Source organism: Alligator mississippiensis, chromosome 4 (assembly GCF_030867095.1).
Source record: "Alligator mississippiensis isolate rAllMis1 chromosome 4, rAllMis1, whole genome shotgun sequence".
In the NCBI taxonomy this organism is placed as follows: domain Eukaryota; kingdom Metazoa; phylum Chordata; order Crocodylia; family Alligatoridae; genus Alligator; species Alligator mississippiensis.
Window position 1 is genome coordinate 100,772,207 of NC_081827.1, and position 21,694 is coordinate 100,793,900.

The 21,694-nt window shown below is 47.7% G+C and overlaps 2 protein-coding genes across 3 annotated transcripts in view; one reads left to right on the forward strand and one right to left on the reverse strand.

Annotated features, from left to right (window-relative positions):
- The window catches only part of NCF4 (neutrophil cytosolic factor 4), a 47,323-nt gene extending 39,427 nt beyond the window's left edge, over positions 1-7,896 (reverse strand). The window contains exon 1 of the mRNA XM_019489551.2: positions 7,609-7,896. Coding sequence (XP_019345096.1) covers positions 7,609-7,637 — 29 coding nt within the window. The 5' untranslated portion in view covers positions 7,638-7,896. The remainder of the gene's footprint in view (positions 1-7,608) is intronic.
- A 461-nt stretch (positions 7,897-8,357) lies between these two features.
- PVALB (parvalbumin) lies at positions 8,358-18,807 on the forward strand. Of its 2 annotated transcripts, XM_006274722.4 has the most exons (5): positions 8,358-8,427; positions 11,032-11,099; positions 12,870-13,002; positions 13,409-13,518; positions 18,591-18,807. In XM_006274722.4, the coding sequence occupies exons 2-5, from the start codon at positions 11,039-11,041 to the stop codon at positions 18,617-18,619; spliced, it is 333 nt and encodes a 110-aa protein (XP_006274784.1). In that variant the 5' UTR covers positions 8,358-8,427; positions 11,032-11,038; the 3' UTR covers positions 18,620-18,807. The 2 variants fall into 2 exon arrangements, with proteins under 2 accessions (XP_006274784.1, XP_019345097.1); XM_019489552.2 differs by lacking the exon at positions 8,358-8,427 and having other exon boundaries at positions 10,872-11,099.
- Positions 18,808-21,694: the final 2,887 nt, after the last annotated feature.

The window sequence follows — 21,694 nt, forward strand, 5'->3', positions numbered from 1 at the left end:
TATGCTAGGGACAGAAGTTACACTTAAACTGGTTTAAGTGATCAGAAACTGCTTTAAACCTGTAACAGAATATAAGTTCGGTGCACATAAATCAGGTTCAAAATGGCCAAAACTAGTTTAAGATAAACCTGGTTGAACGTAGTATCACAGATTCATAGATGTTAGGGTCGAAAGGGACCTCAATAGATCGAGTTTGACCCCCTGCATAGGCAGGAAAGAGTGCTGGGTTTAGATGACCCCAGCTAGATGCCTATCTAACCTCCTCTTGAAGACCCCCAGGGTAGGGGAGAGCACCACCTCCCTTGGGAGCCCATTCCAGATTTTGGCCACTCTAACTGAAGAAGTTCTTCCTAATGTCCAGTCTAAATCTGCTCTGTGCTAGCTTGTGGCCATTATTTCTTGTGACCCCCCAAGGGCGCCTTGGTGAGTAGAGCCTCACCAATTCCCTTCTGTGCCCCCATGATGAATTTATAGGCAGCCACAAGGTCGCCTCTCAACCTTCTCTTGCGGAGGCTGAAGAGGTCCAGGTGCCCCAGTCTCTCCTTGTAGGGCCTGGCCTGCAAGCCCTTAACCATACAAGTGGCCTTTCTCTGGACCCTTTCCAGGTTATCCACATCCCTTTTGAAGTGCAGCGCCCAAAATTGCACGCAGTATTCCAACTGCGGTCTGACCAGCGCCCGATAGAGGGGACGTATCACCTCCTTGGTTCTGTTTGTCATGCATCTGCTGATGCACGATAAAGTGTAGTTAGCTTTGCTGATGACTTCGTCACACTGATGACTCATGTTCATCTTGGAGTCCCCTAGGACTCCAAGATCCCTTTCCGCTTCCATGCTACTGAGCAAGTCATTTCCTAAGCAGTAGGTATGCTGGACATTTTTCCTCCCTAGGTGCAGCACTTTGCGTTTCTCCTTGTTACATTGCATTCTATTGTTTTCTGCCCATATGTCCAACCTGTCCAGGTCTGCCTGTAGTTGTTCCCTACCCTCTGGTGTGCCCACTTCTCCTCACAGTTTTGTATCATCCGCAAACTTGGACAAAGTACACTTCACTCCCTCGTCCAAGTCACTGATGAAGACATTGAAGAGTATTGGTCCAAGGACCGAGCCCTGTGGGACCCCACTGCCCACGTCCTTCCAGGTCGACACTGACCCATCCACCACCACTCTCTGGGTATGACCCTCTAGCCAATTTGCCACCCACTGGACTGTGTAATCATTCAAGTCACAGCCTTTTAATTTGTTCACCAGTATGGGATAGGATACCATATTGAAGGCCTTCCTGAAGTCTAAGTAAATGATGTCTACCCCTACTCCTGTGTCCAGGTGTTTTGTAACCTGGTATCCGACTTAACTGACTTAGGTCAAACCAGTATATGAAACTTCTGTCCCAGACCCCTCCCTGGTTCAAGTTACATCACAGTCCCCCAGCATCCCAGCATGCTTTGCAGGCCTGGGCTGGGTTGTGCTAGAGCAGAGCAGGGTTGGCCCTGCCCCTCTGTTCTCTAACTGGAGCAGTGACCACTGGCTGACAAGGGGGTGGGTGTGCTGGGGTCACAGCCTTGTTTGCCTGGAGGGCGTGGAGCTGCCCCTGCCAGACTTTTCCCCACTGAAGTGCAGGGGGCAGGGGCATGGGACAGAGGGGAATTAAACCCCTCTGCTTCTCCTCTCTCACGGCAGAGTCTGCCTGGCTTCTCACTCCTGCTTGGGGCTCAGCACAGCCCAGGACCCCCAGAACCCCACTCCCAGCCAGTGGGCAATCCCACTTCCCCTTCTCAGCCACCAGGGCCTGGGTCTCACTTGGGGCAGCCCAGAAGCAAAGGCCAGATCAGGGGGGAGGGAAGGGAATGAAACAACCCCAAGCCCAGGTGGGGACATACACAGAGGGAGCACAACAGTGGCAGCTCCATCCTGGACATGAGCACCACTGAGCAGAGGGACCCAGGCTGGCAGCTGGGGAGGGGAGCGGGGCAGGGAAGGGGCTCAAGTGCATCTGTGCTAGCCTGGGGCAGAGCCGACCTGAGCATGCAGCTAGGGGAGCAGCCTCTGCGCAGCAGCCCCTTCTACCCACTGAAGAAAGGTGCCAGGGTTAGGCCCAGCCCCCACAGCAGTGTGCATGATACAAGCTCACCCCATCAGCCCCGGGTGCTATTACTTGTGTCCCCCAAGTGCCGAGCTGGGCATGCACTGCTAACTTCCCCTACCCAGCAGCAGCAGCACAGCATGGCCCACATACTAGGTGCCAGGTGCAGGGGCACTACCCCAACAGCTTCCCCACCACCGCCGCCATCCATGGGCCTGCCCTGGCCATACTGATAGGTACTTCCTGGTGCTTGGTACAAAGGGCTGCGCTGCACTGTTGTTGCCGAGAAAGAGAAGTGAGCAGTGCATGCCCAGCTCAACACCCAGCCACCTGGGGGATGCAGGTAATAGTGCTCAGGGCTGAGGAGGCAAGCCTGTACCATGCGCACCACTGCAGGAGCTAGGCCTGGCCCGGCCAGTGCTCTCCAGAGGGCAGAAGGGGCTGCCGGGTAGGAGCTGCTCCTCCAGATGCATGTTCGACTCAGCTCTACTCTGCCCTGGGCTAGCATGAACACACTTGAGCCCCTTCCCCCCCTCAACCCCTAGCCTGGATCCCTCTGCTTGCCAGGGCTTATGTCCAGGACGGAGCCCCTGCCACCACAATCCCTCTGTACGTGTCCCCACCTGGACTTGGGGCTGTTTCGTTCCCCTGCCTCCCCCCAATCTGGCCTTTGCTCCTGGGCTGCCGCAAGCAAGACCTGGGCCCCAGCAGCTGAGAAGGTATAGTGGGATCTCCCTCTGGCTGGGAGGGGGGCTCTGGGGGTCCTGGGCTGTGCTGAGTCCCAAGTAGGGGGGAAAAGCCAAGAAGACCCCGGCTGGGGTCCCTGCAGGCCAGGGTGGGGTTTTAAAACCCCAAGAGGGCACAGCAGCCCCCCTGGCTCTCCAGGGACCTAGCAGACCTCCTGAGGCTAAAAAGAAAGGCCTACAAAGGATGGAGGATGGGAGTCACCTCCAAGGAGGATTATTCTGCGCTGGTCCAGTCCTGTAGGGAGCAGACCAGGAAAGCCAAGGCTGCAACTGAACTCCAGCTAGCTTTGAGCATCAAGGACAATAAAAAGTCCTTTTTCAGATATGTGGGGAGCCGGAGGAAAAGCAGGGGCAACATTGGACCCCTGCTGAACCAGATGGGGCACCTGACAACTGATGCCCAGGAAAAAGGCAACCTATTAAATAGTTACTTTGCGTCAGTCTTTCATCAGCCCCATGGGATGCCCATGCCCGCTACAGGGCCAGGAAGTCCGGGTGAGGGTGATCCCCTGCCCTCCATTAATTCTGACCTCGTGAAGGATACCTGGATACCTTCAAGTCAGCCAGCCCTGACAATCTTCACCCCAGGGTACTCAAGGAGCTGGCGAGCATCATAGCCCAGCCTCTAGCATGGATCTTTGAAAACTCTTGGTGCTCTGGTGTAGTGCTCGAAGACTGGAAGAAGGCCAATGTGGTGCCTATCTTCAAGAAAGGGAGGAAAGTGGATCCGGCTAACTATAGGCCCATCAGCCTGACTTCTATCCCAGGGAAGATCTTAGAAAAGTTTATTAAAGAGGCCATCCTAAATGGACTGGCCGACGTCAACATCTTAAAGGATAGCCAGCACAGGTTTGTTGCAGGTAGGTCTTGCTTGACCAATCTCATTTCCTTCTACGACCAGGTGACCTATCACCTGGACAAGGGAGAAGAGATTGATGTCATATATCTTGACTTCAAAAAAGCCTTCGCTCTGGTGTCCCATGATCGCCTCTTGGAGAAACTGGCCAGTTGTCGCCTTGGGTCCTCCCCAATCCACTGGCTGGAAAATTGGCTCCGGGGTCGGACCCAGAGGGTAGTAATTGATGGAAGTCACTCATCGTGGTGTCCTGTGACCAGTGGGGTCCCCCAGGGCTCTGTCCTTGGACCCATACTGTTCAACATCTTCATTAATGATGTGGACACTGGAGTCAGAAGCGGACTGGCCAAGTTCGCCGATGACACCAAACTTTGGGGCAAAGCATCCACACCAGAAGACAGGCGGATGATCCAGGCTGACCTGGATAGGCTCAGCAAGTGGGCAGACGAGAATCTGATGGTGTTCAACGCCGATAAATGCAAGGTTCTCCACCTTGGGGAAAAAAAACCTGCAGCATCCTTATAGGCTCAGCAGTGCTATGTTGGCTAGCACTATGCAAGAAAGAGACTTGGGGGTCATCGTTGACCACAAGATGAACATGAGCCTGCAGTGCGATGCTGCGGCTAGTAAAGCAACCAAAACGCTGGCTTGCATCCATAGATGCTTCTCAAGCAAATCCCGGGACATCATTCTCCCCCTGTACTCGGCCTTAGTGAGGCCACAGCTGGAGTACTGTGTCCAGTTTTGGGCTCCACAATTCAAAAAGGATGTGGAGAAGCTTGAGAGAGTCCAGAGAAGAGCTACGTGCATGATCAGAGGTCAGGGAAGCAGACCCTATGATGACAGGCTGAGAGCCCTGGGGCTCTTTAGCCTGGAAAAGCGCAGGCTCAGGGGTGATCTGATGGCCACCCACAAGTTTATCAGGGGTGACCACCAGTATCTGGGGGAACGTTTGTTCACCAGAGCGCCCCAAGGGATGATGAGGTTGAATGGTCACAAACTACTTCAAGATCGTTTCAGGCTGGACATAAGGAAGTATTTCTTTACTGTCCGAGCCCCCAAGGTCTGGAACAGCCTGCCACCAGAGGTGGTTCAAGCGCCTTCATTGAACACCTTCAAGATGAAACTGGATGCTTATCTTGCTGGGATCCTATGACCCCAGCTGACTTCCTGCCCTTTGGGCAGAGGGCTGGACTCAATGATCTTCCGAGGTCCCTTCCAGCCCTAATGCCTATGAAATCTATGAAATCTATGAAAACCTTCCCCAGTCAGCCTGCTGGACCCTGGTCACACCCCCCTCAGCTCAGCTTCCCTCCAGCCTGAAGGCAAGGCAAAGCTTGCTCTAACACTTCCTGGCTTCTAGCTTAAGCCACTGCAGACATGTGGCTGCATTTTTTGGAATCAAAAGTGAATATCTGTTCATTTGCAAATCAGTTCAATCTACACAGGTTAGACTAACCTGCAAAGACTGAATCAATTCAGGCTTGGGCTTTTTGAATGTCTGTACTTAGCCATAAAGTTCCTTCCAGCCCTACATTCCTAAGATCCTATAAATCCATTCAGGGTTGATAGAGAATCAGTTCAGCTAGCATGTATTCCTGTGTGATCCTGCAGAGGTAAGAATTATATCATAACTTCTGATGTTTGCTCCTAAAACAGTTTAAAGGATATGTTTGTCCACAGCTTTAGGTCCATAGCCTTAACCACTCAGAACCAATACAATGGGACAGCTGGTTGCTGGAGAGAAGAACAAGGAGCTCCAGGGGGCCCCAACAATGCAATATCACCTTCATGCTTACTATTTTCAGAACAAAACGTGTAATATGCCATAAATTCAAGGACCTCCACAAGAAATGTAATACAAAATAAATACAAAATACAAATTATCAAGGCTCACATTTGTGAGAGCCCAGCAGGACAAATTATGCTGAGGGGAAACCAGCACGGGTTCGTAGCAGGTAGATCGTGCCTGACTAATCTAGTCTCTTTTTATGACCAGGTTACAAAACGCCTGGACGCAGCAGTAGGGGTTGATGTTGTATACTTAGACTTCAGGAAGGCCTTCGATACGGTATCCCACCCCATACTGGTGAACAAGTTAAGAGGCTGTGACTTGGATGACTACACAGTCCGGTGGGTGGCGAACTGGCTAGAGGGTCGCACCCAGAGAGTCGTAGTGGATGGGTCGGTATCGACCTGGAAGGGTGTGGGCAGTGGGGTCCCGCAGGGCTCGGTCCTTGGACCAATACTCTTTAATGTCTTCATCAGAGACTTGGACAAGGGAGTGAAGTGTACTCTGTCCAAGTTTGCGGATGACACAAAACTGTGGGGAGAAGTGGACACACCGGAGGGCAAGGAACAACTACAAGCAGACCTGGACAGGTTGAACATATGGGCGGAAAACAACAGAATGCGATTCAACAAGGAGAAATGCAAAGTGCTGCACCTAGGGAGGAAAAATGTCCAGCATACCTACTGCCTAGGAAATGACCTGCTTGATGGAGCGGAAGTGGAAAGGGATCTTGGAGTCCTAGTGGACTCCAAGATGAACATGAGCCGGCAGTGTGACGAAGCCATCAGAAAAGCCAATGGCACTTTATCGTGCATCAGCAGATGCATGATGAACAGATCCAGGAAGGTGATACTTCCCCTCTGTCAGGCACTGGTCAGACCACAGTTGGAGTACTGCGTGCAATTCTGGTCGCCACACTCCAAGAGGGATGTGGATAACCTGGAGAGGGTCCAGAGAAGGGCCACTCGTATGGTTAAGGGCCTGGAGACCAAGCCCTATGAGGAGAGACTAGAGAACCTGGACCTCTTCAGCCTCCGCAAGAGAAGGTTGAGAGGTGACCTTGTGGTTGCCTATAAGTTCATCACGGGGGCACAAGACGGAATTGGTGAGGTTTTATTCACCAAGGCGCCCCCGGGGGTTACAAGAAATAATGGCCACAAGCTAGCAGAGAGCAGATTTAGACTGGACATTAGGAAGAACTTCTTCACAGTTCGAGTGGCCAAGGTCTGGAATGGGCTCCCAAGGGAGGTGGTGCTCTCCCCTACCCTGGGGGTCTTCAAGAGGAGGTTAGATAAGCATCTAGCTGGGGTCATCTAGACCCAGCACTCTTTCCTGCTTATGCAGGGGGTCGGACTCGATGATCTATTGAGGTCCCTTCCGACCCTAACATATATGAATCTATGAATAACCCAAGGAATTCTATACTGCTTAAATTAATCACTGTCATATTTGATTCAATAAATCTCCCATCTTTGAAAATACCTCAAGCTGCTGAAGAATTTCTAGTTTACAACAGAATTCAGCACCAGAAAGGCACGAAATAGGAAGCTTTGCTACAGTAATCATTGTAATTTAGCTTGTGTACACCTTTAGGATCAAGCAGTCAAAATAGGAAAACAAACCCCACTTTTGCAGCCTTTAGCATCCTATCCTCCCCAGAGAATTCCAGATGTATTACAGATGTGTCTGAGCACTTCAGAACAGCCTTAGTGGCTTCTGTACTTTAGAACAGCTGCTTACCGAGTCCTAAAAAGAGAGGCCTTCCCCTCCCTGCAAATATCCTGTAGATTAGTGCAATTAGCAACCCTCTATAAAAACAGCTCCCATGCCAGGAAAAATGAAAATAGCAAGGAAAGTGCTTTCCCAAACCACAGAAGGGTAGATGGGGCTTAATGGCACTTAATATTGTTTCCTATAATAAAATAATAAGGAGGAGGAGGAAGAGGATGTCAGGGAAGTTCCCAGAGGTGCTAAACAGGACCTCATTGCACTGGGTTGACCCAGAAAGTGAAACAGTCCCTGCATTGCAGAGTTTAGAGTCTAATGTGTATGCATACAGTGATTATGCCCCTTTTCTTACCCTTTGGGGGCTGACTGTCCTAGATCATCTTATAGCCTGGAAAGGACCCTACCTTTGAATAGGTACAGAGCCCTGCACCATCCATCCTCAATGCAGGCTTGAACACTTGAATGTAGCTATAGTGACAGCATCTGCCAGGAAAGGGTAGTGGCAGGGTTGGTGGCTGCCCACAAGAGAGCAGCTTCACCTCCTGGTCATCCTGTGTCGGTGGTGAGCATCTTTCACTTTGACTCAGGCCTGCCTGTGGCCAGGATCCCGCTTGGTGCAGAGATCAGGGTCGAGTGTTCCTACTGAATTGTGGCTCTGGTGCAGGCTGCAGATTTGGACTCTTCTCTCTGTCAAGAGGCATCTGCCAAGGGACAAAAAGTCAGGTAAAAGGTAAGTTCTCCAGTTTGAAATCGCTGCTCCCCTCCTATCATCTGATGCACCTTAAACAAGGTCCTGCCTTCCCACCCCCTTACTTCCCTGTAGCCAGGCACTCCCTTGGTCCTATCAGGGCCATCAGCAACTCCCTGAAGCATCCCTTTGCCCCAGATGTCAAAACGATACCCCTTCCCGGTGAACTAAGCTCCTCAATCAAGTGGCAAGCCTAGTGGCACTCTGCCGAGGTGACAGGTTTCCGCAGCGAGGGGAAGGTAAGTGCCAAGGAGTATTAATAGTGCTACTCGATTAGTTAAGGGAAAGGTATATGTGATACCGCCACTGCCCTCCCTGAGTATCTGACACCAGTGAGGAGGGGGTAATCACCTGCCCAAAATAGAAAGGGCTGGGAGCCTATATAAGTGGGGTTCCCACCCTGGGCTTCACCTCCCTTTGACACCACCTCAGCATCCAGCAGCCCTTTCCAGCACTTTGCAGGCAGCCACTAAAGGTGAGTAGCAAGATAGGGTGACACTCCCACAGCTGGGATGGATCCACTGAAGGGATTTTCACCTGGTGGAAAATCAACTGCAAGATCTCCCCAGATAATTGCCATTGAGCAGAGGGAGAGGAGAGGCTCCAGCCCCCCTAAGGGAGAGGAGAAGCAGTGATCCCTGCCTCCCAGCTGACTGACTGCAGTGGAAGAGCCCAAAGGAGGGAGAGAGAGAGAGAGAGAGAGAGAGAGAGAGAAAGGACTGCATGGAAGGGAAGGATAACTAAAGAGGCAGGGGAAAGGAGGAGGAAACAATGACAAGGGGGGTGGAAACAAAGGGAAACAATGGCATGAGAGGGAAAGGGAAAGGGAACAACATTGGCTGAAAGACGCCAAAGTAAAACTTTGCAGCCAAAGCAGAGCATGTGGCAAGAGAGGCTCAAGCACCCTCTCCCCCCGCACCAGCATAGCCTCCAGTGGGCTGGGCAAGGGATGCCTGGGGCCCACCTGGGCATGGGGGTGGCACTGTCCCAGGTTGTTTGGGTTCAGCAGATTTGTTTTTCTCTCCCTGGTGGAGTTATCAGCCTGGGCAGGCAGCGGAGGTGGGGGGGAGTGGAAGCTTGGCATGGCTGCAGCAAAAAAGTAAGCAGCACCAGGCAGGGAGTGCAGAGAAAAAGGGAGCACAGCCCAGTGGAGGCAGGATGAGGAAGGACAAGGGTCATGCGGCACCTTCCAGTCCCCTCTGACTACAGCCTGGGGAGCCACTTAGCCAGAGCTGACTGAAAGACTCTGCAAGGAAAGGGGGGGTGGAATCCATGCTGGCCCCCAGCTCAAAGCCCTTCCAACCCTGGAGCTGCCTCTATGTGGCAGAAGCAAAGGCTGCTGATCCCTGTGCTCCTGGGGTGGGAAAGGGAGGGCATGGCCATGCTCTGAGGCTTCCTAGGCAGCATTTATGCCCCTGGGTTGAGGGGTCTGAGGCAGGGGTCTCGGTTGAGGGGGTCTCAGGCAGGCTGAGGCCCAGGCAGGGGAGATGTGCTGGCTATGGGGAGAGGGGCTGCTGTGGTCCCCCTGCCACAGGCACCTGTTTTGCTGACAGCTGTCTGACTCGAGCGGAGCTGAGGGGAGCCTGCCAGCACAGTGTGCTTCCCCCCAGAGCCTGCCACCCCCTCTCCACCCCAGCTTGAGTTACCTGCTGGGGCAGCCCTCCAAAGAGTCTGCTGCACTGTCAGCAGAGAGAGGCAGAGCCCGAAACACAAGTCACCTGCAAGCAGAGTATCCTGGCAAGCCACGACAGGGCTTAAGGGCTGAGTCAAGCTCTGCTGAGCTGCGGGGGGAGAAGCTGAGCAACAGGTGGTCCGGAGCCACGTCACCATGTGTGCGTGGACCCTCTGCCACTGGAGACAAGTGGGGGCTTCTCCTTCCTGGGCAGGTGCAAGGGGGAAGAGAAAGGCACTAGGGCTTTCTTCTTTACTCTCCCTCTCTCTCAATGCAAGAGCTCCATCCTTGACTAGCCGAAGCCTTGGCTGGGAGAGATAGCTGGGGCTGGCCCTGCTTTGAGCAGGCGGTTAGATGGCCTAGAGGAGACCCCCCCACCCCTTCCCCAAGGTCCCTTCCAGCTCTCCTTGGCTACGATTCTAACTAGGGGGTATACCACGAAGCCATCCGGCCATCCTTGTTCACACAGCTCCTCGTGCCAGCATGGAGCTCCTTGCTGCCAGCTGCTGGGGAAGCTGAGAGTTTAGCCAACTTCCACTAAAAAAAAAGATGGGCCCAATTCTTGGAGAAAAGGGACATCAGGAGCAGAGTGAGGGACACAGCGTTTGAATCCCAACGTCCTCCACCTGAAACGCTGGAGCCTGCAAGCCAGAGGGCAACAAGGCGGGGTGGGGGAAAGCCTGGCCCTACCCAGCACTCTTCCCCCATTCAGCACCGTTCTCTGCCCCCGTGTGCCTGGGGACACTGCTGGGCTCTGGCCTGGTAAATGCCCCTTCTTCTGCTGCACTCAGGCTGGTAAATGCCAGCTGTGGGGGCGAGTGGATGGACGGCAGCCCCCAGCACAGCACTTTGTGACAAGACAATGGGTGACACACAGGGGGGGGCGGAGGGGGTCCCCCTCCAGCCTGGCTCGGCGCTCTGCAGCACGGCAAGGCTTGCTGGTGGAGGGGGGCTAAGAAGAGATGGGGGGGATAAGCAGGGGGGCAAGGGGAGACCCATTCCCAGACCCACCTCCCCCAGCAGCTGGGAGGATGCTGCAGATCCTTGCCTGGGAAACGGCGATGCGTGCGGAGCGAGGGGTCTGCTCTGCACCACTCCGCCCGTCCGCCAGCCTGACCTTGACACAGCTCCTCTCGCAGCCTAGATCCTCCCCGCCCCTGGCTGTGGCCCCCGGTGCCTCCAGCCCCCTCCCCGAGCTCTATCTTTAGCAGCCCGCTGCTCCTGCGGCGCATGGATGGGGGAGGGGGGATTGCAAACTGTTTGGTGCCAGCCCCGGGCACTTGTGCACACAGAGCTAGAGCTGGCGCGGGGCCAGCCCGTCCCCGCAGCCCGGGTCATATGAGCAAATGATGAGAAAAGCACTTTTGAATCTTTTTTTTCCTCGCACTTGCCTCCCCGCTCAAACAGTTGAAGGATGGCGATGACCGACTTGCTCAGCGCGGATGATATCAAGAAGGCGGTGGGAGCCTTTGCGGGTGAGTGAGCGGCGTGGCCCCTCGGCCTCCCCCGGGGAGGGGGGCACTTTTTCCGCCCGGGGAGCGGGCTGGAAAGGATGCGGCTGGAGGAGGCGGCCGAGGGGGAAGAGGTGCATAAAGGAGCATGCTAGGAAGGAGCCGCTGCAAACTTCCCCTGGAGAGGGAAATGCCCCATTCAGTCCTCCCTTCCCGGGCAAGGCTCTTTGGGGCGAAGCGATCTCTTTGATCTCTTTGGGAAAAGGGTTCTCTGCAAGCTTTGGGGCACAAACCCCCTTCTTCGGGCATAGGGAGAGGCGACAGCCAACACCCGCATTCATCCTCAAGCAGGCGATCGCCCACAGGGGACCTGGCAGGGTTGGGGGAGAAGCCCCCAGCTCCCCCCCAGGGCTTCTGCTTGCAGGGCAAGGAGGACCCAGGAGGATCCCACCCCCTCCATGGGCTCGGCTAGCCAGGCTGAAGGAGTGCCCTGGGGAAAGGTGCTGGCTGCAGCCTCCCTCCTGAACCAGCAGCCTCTCCAGGGTGTCAGATTCCCCATTTCTCTTAGTCAGCATGGGCTGCAGGACACCCCTCCTGTGCTGCTGGCTGCTGCACTCAAGCCAAGCTCTGTGCTCCCAGATGAACTACAGCAAGTCTCACTCAACTGCCCCCAAGTGACCTTGCTCCTTAAAAAGGGGTGGGGGAAGAAGCCCCTTCCTCCCCAGATAGGATGCCCTTAGATCAGAGAGCCAGCCAAGCCCCAAGAAACTCCCCTCTCCGGGCACAAGGAGCAGCGGACTAGTAGACTGAGCTCTGCTCCCGCAAGCAGGTCCTTCCTCTTTGGCTTGCCTTCCTCGTCCTGCTCACATCCAACAGTCCTGGGGCAAGGGAGCAGCAGCCAAGGGGGTTGCAAATCTCTCCCTGCTAAGCAGCTGCCTGGAGACTGAATCATCTTATTTTTTAATGCTAGCTCAGAGAGGCTGCTGCAGAAGAAGTCAGGCTGCGTTGCAAGTCCATCAGACTTCTTGGAGGTCACTGCATTAAATCCCACTGTTATGAGTAACCTTGCATGGGTGGGAGTTGGAGGAGGTGCTGGTGCAGGAAGGGAGAAGCAGACTAGAGAAAACCTCATCTCCGTATCTCTCACTTCAGTAACTAGATACCGTTTTTGTGTAAGGTTTGTGCCTCCCAAGGTCTTACACCGCAGCAGTCCTGCCTAGCACACACAACACTTTTTAGTTGCTAAAGCAATGTGCAAATGCAATACTCCTATTTATGATGGGGCTTTTGAGAAAAGGGAGTTGTATCCATTTTCTCCAAGGAGTTCTTATCATTGGCAGCCTCTGCAGTTGAGCAGAAAATGTAGTCCAAGATTTTTTTTTTAAGGTAAGGTAGTCTACCCCAAATTCACCTTTCTGGTCCCAAGGGCTGTTTTCAACAACAGACGATATCCTTACTCTCAGCAAGAGGTCGTGCAGTTAAGGCACTAGAATGAGACTGAGAAGATCTAGATTCCATTTCCAGTCCCATCACAGACTCTCTCTGTGACCTTGGGCAAGTCATTTTATCCTTCTATATCTCAGTCCCCTCTCTTTTCACCTTAGACTGCAGTGTCTTTGGGGTAAGGACTCTAGTTAGGTTCAGTACTTAGCAAAACGGGACTCAGACATCAGCTGTGGCATCTTGGGATAGGACTTGCAACTTGGACACTGTGCAGTGAGAAAGTCAAGTATATAGATACCAACTTGCTCAGCAACTAGACTAACAAGTCCTTTAACAATTCTGGACCTTTAGCTGCTGAGTCCTTCAACCACAAGAAGTTCTTTGAGATGGTGGGTTTGAAAAAGAAGAGCCAGGATGATGTGAAGAAGGCTTTCCACATTCTTGACAAAGATAGAAGCGGCTTCATTGAGGAAGATGAGTTAAAGTAAGTAGAGATAAATCCTCCCCAGATAGGATGCCCTTAGAGACCATATATCTGTTTTAGTATGCATAAAGACACCCTGGCATAGTGTGATTCCTGACTGACATTTTTGTGCACTACCCAGTTGTTTGCTGGGTTCAGGAGGGGGAGTAAAAGTAGGAACAAAAACGTAACTTTGATTGTGATGTGCCTGAAATACATGAATGATACATACTGCATTAATAGCTTCTTCAGAAAAAAGTAGATTGATGAGAGAATTCTGTCTTTGTGGTAAGGATCACCAACACAAGATAAGCTTTTGTATTCAGTTACAAGCATAACCACCAGTGATGGTAATCCGTGCCCTCCAAAAACACCGGACTCCTCACCTTCTGACTCAGCTTCCTCTTTGTTACATACCTTTCTTTAGATCTGTACTGAAGGGCTTTACCCCTGACGCCAGAGACCTATCAGATAAAGAAACTAAGGCGCTCCTGGTTGCTGGAGACAAGGATGGAGATGGCAAAATTGGTGTTGATGGTATGTAAATTGGGGAATAAGTCTTGGTACTAAAACTCAAAATGTTGCTCTGATGTATGGAGGTGCAACCACCACAGACCTCACTGTGGGCTGTGACCTTGCAGAGGGCGCGATTTGGATTTAATCAAATTGCAGGGCTTGCTAAATTTGTGATGCCCTCCTGCAGGATTTAGAGGGTACAGCAGCAGAGTGTCAACACTAGAGGGAGCAGGAGTTTACTGAAAGCCAAGACTTATTGCAAGATAAAAGCGGATCAGACTCACCACAGCTCAGGACTAAGAGCTTGACTTGACCCCCCAGTGAAGCTAGTGGAATTCTTTACACTGGTTTCAGTTGTCCAAATCCTAAGTTTACCTGCATTGATCTTGAACACAGTGCTCAGAACAAGCAAGAGAGAGAAAACACATATGCAGAAGCAGAGTACCAGTATTTCTCCTTAATTAGAAAAAATGCTGTTTCACTTGGATGAAAAAAAAACAGACTAATCATCTGAATGTGCTTTGTCAAGCTCTCAAAGTCCACCATGTAGCCTTTAGGGCAGTGAGTTTCTGTCCAGATTTTTCCAACATGGGTGCCACTAGTAATCTTCACAAGAAAGCTACGAAAAGAGTCACTCGGTCTCATTAACCATCACTATTACAAGAAAGGGGCACATGTTTGTCCACGGCATTACCTGATATTTCAAAGTTGATCCCATTCTCTTCTTGGAAAATTCTCGTCAAGTTAATACCTATACAATGTTTCTTCCTTTCCCTCTTTTCTCTCCTCCACCTTACTTGATTTATTGGTAGAGACAATGACGTCAAGAGTTCTGAATGAACCCTTTCCTCCACTAAAAGAAAAGGTGTGGGAAGATTATACCGATAGACAATGGAAAATCATTCTGTAGCCTCCCATCACCCTATCTGCCTGTGTGACAGGTTGAAACCTAGAAACAGCTCACTTTTTTCCTCCCTTCAGATAAAAAAAAATCTTAATTTTAGATACTCTGGGATTTACAAAGGTATCTGTACATGCTGTAGGGAGAAGACAAGGGGAAGTGAGGTTATCCAACATGATCTCCTAGTTAATAGGGTGGAAATTGAAGGGAAGGAAAACAAAATTATCCACTGAGAGACTCTTCAGCTGACAACTTAGGTAAACCACCCAACCATGGCACACTGGTAGATCAATAACTACGGTCCTATTTCTAGGTTTAAAGCTTCTTAAATTCTCAGGCCCTCATTAGGTAACAATGGCAAACAAGCCATAATTATGGCTTCAGTGACAGTAGCTGAACTTTTATCAGCATTACTATACCAACAATTCTATGATAGGCTCAGATAATTTCATGCATTATTATTTATTAGTCCTCTGCACTCCAACAACAAAAATCAGAGGCAACAGTCCCATAGATCTCTTGGGAATAGGATTTGCAGTAAATAACTAACTTGATTCTTATAAAGGAAGCACACAGCTGATTGCTTGTAGTTTACATCCAGGAGTTGTATTGGAGGCATCCAATTCCAGTTTAGCCAATCTGTTGAGTTAAAGAAAATGTGTTTATATTTATAAAGATGTTTCAGAGTCATTTAGTCTTATTTAAACAAATAATGCTTATTCCTTTCAAATTAATACTGCAACCAACATTAAGGCAAAACAATGCCTGGGTGCAGACATATTGTAAAAGAATGATCAGGAGTATTTGCTCAGCCAGACTCTTCTTCCATCACCTGTATGACTTCAATAGTATTGATCTGAATTTCCATTAGTGTAAGACATGACTCAAGGTCTTTATTTTCCTCAGCCCCACCCCTGCTCTTTTCCAGCAATGCCCCCAAAAAGCAACATTCAGAGTTATCTCACTCTGAAGCCAGCATGGTTTGGAACGTATAGAAAGGTGCCAGTTGGCACTCTGACCAGAACAAATGAGAGGAAAATAATATGACAAAACATTTTTAAGTGAATCTGACTGTTTCTCAATATGTCCAATTCCAAGCAATACAGATGGAAACCAAAGCCAAAACTCTCACGGATACTTCTTTAAGTTATTTGGATCTTTTTTCAATTTTAAAGCTACATTATTTATGACAAACCCACACACACAGATTGACCTCACTCAACCTTGGTCCATCCATTTAACACGAGTCTCATCAATCCCTGGATGACTGCTGAAATCCAGTCTTTTGCAGCTCATTTTGGCAATGATTTAGATTGATCCTTCTTAGTGCAGCTCTCAGCAGCCCATGATAGTTTAGAAGTGAAGGATGGGGATTCAGTGCCCTTTTAAGATGGACCCATTATAATATCAAACCGTTTCTCAGTTATTTCACTGTAGACTTTATACTCATTTTCTCTATGGGATCTCTTCCACTTACAGGTCTGACACTATGAGTTCTCTCTCTGGTCTATTACTTAAAGCCTTTTCTTTTGGCACAACAGAATTCATCTCAGAACTTAATTTTACTAACCTATATATACTTACTGGTGAATGGATCCCAATTTGTGTTTTATGGCTGCCCTGCCAATCTAGAACTGCTGAAGATATAGGGCTTTTTCCTACAAGGGGTAGACCATCTCCCAAGGAGGCACTGAGTACATTCATTTTCCAATGGCATCAGTAAAAGTTGAGGGTCTGATCAACTTGCAGAACTGAGACCATGTTTCCTAAGGGTGGTCAACCTCCAGATCAATAAGCAAGTGCTGCAACATAATTTTAGGAGGTTTGTAAGAAAAAATACAACAGAAAGATTGTGAGACCAAGAACATTTTAAAGCTTTTGTGGCTATTGGTAGGCCTATGAAAACAAGTGGAAGATGTTAAAAGAAAAAAGTTTGAACAATGGTCCAAATGTTTGTCTCAAAAGATGACAACTCACTGAAGTTCTGTGTATATTTTTAATTGTACACATAATTTTCTTAAAAATACAGAAAGGAAGAAAAGATGCTAAGAATTTAAAACCAATGATTAAGGTGTTGGCATTTCTACTATCTTCAAAAATCAGAAGTGTGACAAATAATCTTAGGAGTTTCTTTTTTTTTTGCACTCTTGTATTACCTAAAACAAATTACCACAAAACATTATGTGCATAGGAAGGTTGAATTAAGAGAGCAGTCATTAGCCTGTATAACATGTTCTCAATTATTGTATTTAGCTTTTTCAATGACATATCACAGATCATGTGTTGAGCTGACATATTCATTTTAAATTTGCATGTTGATATTCAGTTGGCTAGAAAATGAGGTTAAACTGCCACCATTTGACAATCAGCATTTTTGCAAGGTTTCACTCAGTTTCATCACCCAGATTTTGAAAGGGAGAAGAAAACTGAAAAGCAAATGCTGTCAGTAAAAAGGGACAGTCCCACTAAAAAGAAATTCAGTGGCAGTACAAGCAAGTACAGAAAGGGAGTTAAAATTAAAATGCCCCCCACCCCCACAACATTTTAGCATATACTACTGCTAAGCCATGCAGCACAATCTCTTTGGTGTGAGGCCAAATTGTATTTCAAAAGAAACCGAGAATAAGTTTTAAAAAAAGTCTATTGTTGCCAATATATCTAATCTGCTAGCTGATGTTAAAACAGGTCATTTCTGTCTCATGAAGACATGAAAGGTTTTGCCCACATGGAGGTTATGTTTCTCTCTGCAGTTCCTTCACATGGTGGCTTGTACAGACAACTTCTTTCTGCTCTGAATATTCTGGGTTGTTATTCATTCTTAAACTGGCTTGTGCTGCACTTGACTTATCAATCATATTGTTTCACTCTAAATATCTGCTGTGCCTGAAAGGTACACCTGTTTTATGTTGCATGTTCTGCATCCCTGATTCCTCATTTGGAGTTAGGTTTTTCAAAATGACTCGCTGACAAGTGTGGATTTAATTTAAAACTCTTTCAGCAGCTCTTCTTAACAGTATGACCTGTTAAGGCTTATCTAAGCTATTCTCAAACTGTTCTACTAAGTGGGGCCTCCACAGCATATGTGGCAGGTATGCCACCAAGTTATGGACCTCACTGTTAGACATTGCTTCCCAGCATCTGACTTTGTTTTCTATATTCTTAAAGTGTCAGGCCATTTCTTTCTGTTATGCCACCCTTCCATCATTTCCTCTTAAATCAGATGGTTACCTCCCCCACTTGTCATCCTCTTTCTTTTAAAGCCTTTAAATCTTTCTCTTTGTATGCCTTCGAATCCTTTTATCATCTCTGTTGCCTGTTTTTGGATTTCCTCCAGTTAATGCCCTCTGGTGCCCACAATGGTAAATGGTACTTTCAAGCATGAGCATTTTGAGGCTGTATGGAGTGAGGAAATAGGACCTCCCTGGGTAATCCAGTATTCAAAGCTCAATGTGTTGAGGAGCTACTCACGGACCTGCAAGCATACCTTTCCCATATGCTTTATATATTTAGATTGTTTGAAAGATTCACTTTTTAACCCAACCACAAGGAAATGAAATCCACAGATTTTTATAACTTTACAGTTGTCACATGTACACTAACAACAACCAGAGGGTAAAAATCCTCTCTCTAGTGAAGTCAGTAGGAGTTTTGCCACTGATGGCAATGTGGGCAAGAATTCATCAAGTGTTTGGAAAGCAAATGAAGTGTCAATCCTGTATTTGTAAAATCTGTGTTTTTGTCATTTTTTAAAATTGAGAATGTTCTATATACTTATTGGGGCAAAAATGCTAGGAAAAGCTTATTAGATCCTCTGCCAACTGTTGATATCAATCTCACTACAAAATTTATTTCCAATGTTTACCCTCTTCTCTTGATTTGCTACATGTTGGTTTCACAAAGAAAAGTGGCTTTGTAACCAAGGAGTGTCATGCAGCTAATCAAGCACAGTGAAGTGGACACTTGGGTGACCCAACATATCCTGGACTCATTCCTTGGCTTCTCAAATTTGTTTTCCACTTTACTGTGACATTTTCCACTGTAATGAACATAAGTCTCCCAACCATTCAGGTACTGCGAAAAGCAGATAATGAAGGTCCTGTCAGTAACTCTATGAACCCCTGTATCCTGCTTGCTCTTCATTTACATTTTCCTTCTTTGTTGATTAAAAAAAAGACATTTTTTTCTTTTCCAGAATTCACATCTCTGGTGGCTGAATCATAAAGGCTTTGACCAATCTGAACCCTCCATCCTCCTTCATTGCCCGATTCCAACCACCTCCTGCTGACAGCCTTGGCTCCTGTTCTATTTATTTATGTTATTTTATACTCCAATTCTGTTCTCTGCAACCCTGCAACACTGTAACTGAGCTGAAAGACACTGTTAAAATAATAAAGGTCACATCAATCTGGGCTCTACTCTCTCTATTACCTGTTCCTTATTATATTTTGGTTTGGGATGTTTGAAAGAAAAGGAATGTTTTTTCATTTGGTTTTGCTGACACCCTTCCTGCAGCTATACCTCCAGTTTCAGTAAGGTACAAAGCATTTAAAGGAATTATTTTGGATGAAATATACTTACTTACAGTGAGTCATTCAGCCTAGCCTCTCCACACTGTGGCAAGACATTATCTTTAAGCCATTTCTGATAGATGGATGCATACTCATACTCCGGAGAAAGCTCTAGTGATGGCAATTACACAACTTCATTTGGCAGTTTGTTCCTTTGGCTTAACTGTTCTTATAGCTATAAAGCATTTCCTAATATTTAGCCTACATTTTTCCCTGCTGCATTTTAGCAATCAGCAAATCGAAGTCTGCATATATCATTTGTTAAATTTGTCTAGTGCATGGGATCTTTGGACAAAAGGTTCTACAAGAATATCATTAGGTGTCAATCATGCATTGGGATAATTTCCCAAACTACTGAAATGCAGTCATTTTTAGAATGCAGTGTACATTTACCAGCAACACTACACAAATGTTTAGGACAGGGAGTGACAGATGATTCATCCAAATTAAACCATTGGCCAGATTTAAAGGAAAAGAGAAAGTAAACACCCTGCATTGAGATTCTGCCATGATGCCCGTGTTAACAAGTACACCAGGAAAGTTTTGATGCCATTATCTTTTATAGAGTACTTTTATTCAGAGATCTCAAAGTACTTTACAGAAGTTAGTATTACTCCTATTTTACAATGGGGACACTAAGCCTCAGTCACCCCAAACTGAAATACACCTGCAGTAAGGCTACAGCATGTTTTACTGCTCATCAAAAACACAGCAGTTTCAGAAACAAAGCATCCTACTCGCATTGAAGGTGGAGCACTGGTTCATTACTACTTGAGAGAAGAAAGTCTGCCACTTGTTGACATATCAACACTACTTCCCATAACAGAAAAAACTTCAGCACCATTCTGGAGCACTGATTTCATATTCATTCTAAGCTTTGTCCTTTTAAACCTTAGTTTATCATCATTGAATCATAAAAGAACATTATTCTCTACTAATACGAACACTGGTATCACTCTGTGAAACCAGTCCAGACACCTAGACCAGAGGTTTTCAACCTATTTGGATCAGTGTACCCCCAGCAGCCAGACACAGAGCTGGGGGGGGGAGGGGAGGGGAGGAAGGGGCTGAATGCGGAGCAGCGGCAGGCGCAGCATTCGAGCTTCCCCCACCCTCCGCATCTGGCCAGGCGGGCGCTGCCTACGCAGCAGCATGGGATGGTGCATGGCAGCACTCCATCCCCATCTGCCCAGGCGTACCCCCTAAGGCCTTCTCAAGTACCCCCAGGGGTACACATACCCCCGGTTGACAACCCCTGACCTAGACCACTGTAACACATGGCTCTGTATCAATTCTGAAAAAAGGGTATTTGCTGAAGTTGGCCTCCATCAAGTCCTCTGCTTTTGCAGAGACAAAGCTAGCATATGGATAGGTGTGAAGAACATAACATCCTTAAGTAAATGGACAGAGTTTCTAAGGCAAGGCAGTGCTTGTTCACTTGAAGGCTTTTTCTCAGCAACTGCTGACCTCAAGTGGCAAGAAGATGTAATTTCAGTTGGTGTCAGTAGAAAAGCAATAGGAAGGCTGCAATACTGCAAACCTCCAACACCAAAAACAAAGCAAGCAAACAATCAGTCATGGGTCAGGTCCCCGGGATCATATTAGCATAAAAATTGTAAGACACAAATATAAACTGGTTTCCTTTATATTTGCTTTTTGGCTTTTAAGATACTCATTTTCTTCTATTCTCTGTGACTGAGGGCTGGTGACTTAGATTTAAAAAAAACAGAAAACCCCAAAATCTTAACTAAGGCTTAACATGAATCCCTTCCTGACACCTTAGTAACAATGAATGTCAGGCAGTTAGGGCCTAATATGGTCTGCAGAACCCCTATTACCAGTAATAAGTCCTAAGACAGAAAGAAACATCATTTTACTTCTGGGCAGGGGAAATATATATATATATATATATATATATATATATATATATATATATATATATATATATATATATAAAAATACAAGCTAGTAAGAAACAGTGAGTACAGATCCTCTATAAAACATCATTTTCACCTTTGTATTTTATTCTTATAAAAATCTCAACTTCTCTAATTAAAAAAACCCAAAATCTACGTTTTTCCATGATTAAAATGAAATACCACTATATTATATGTATGTATCAGCTGAACACAATATTTTATTGATATATTTACAAATTTTAAAGCAATTTGGAAGCTTACCAGTGCCTCAGTCATTATAATAAAATAAATTCTAAATACAGTGGAGTCGCATCTTACGCGGGGGTTAGGTTCTAAAGTCAGCTCGTAAGGAGAAAATCACGTATAGTCAAAATTACGTTTAGGGGCCATGTTGTACAAAAAATATGTATCTTTAAACACTAGAATCACACTCAGTGTGGTGAGATGCTCACACTATGAGAGACGGGAACTCATTGACTGGAATGGCAGGCGGAATCGCCTGCACTATTAAAATGGTTATTTTTCTCTCTTTTTTTTTTTTTGCCGAGCACATATAGTTGAATTCGCGTAAGTTAAACACGCGTATGATGCGACTCCACTGTACCTATATATTCTGGAGTTTTATTTTGTTTTATCATAGAAAAATCAGAGCTCTGCCTGCCTCCTTCATTCACCAGGACATGGGTCCAGGTACAGCTGTCCCCCACCCTGCTTTATGGCACCAAACAGCCCTGATATACTGGTGCCCTGCCCCTGCCATTGCCACTCATTCCCAAGTCACAGCTCCCCCATCCCTGCCAATGTCCTTC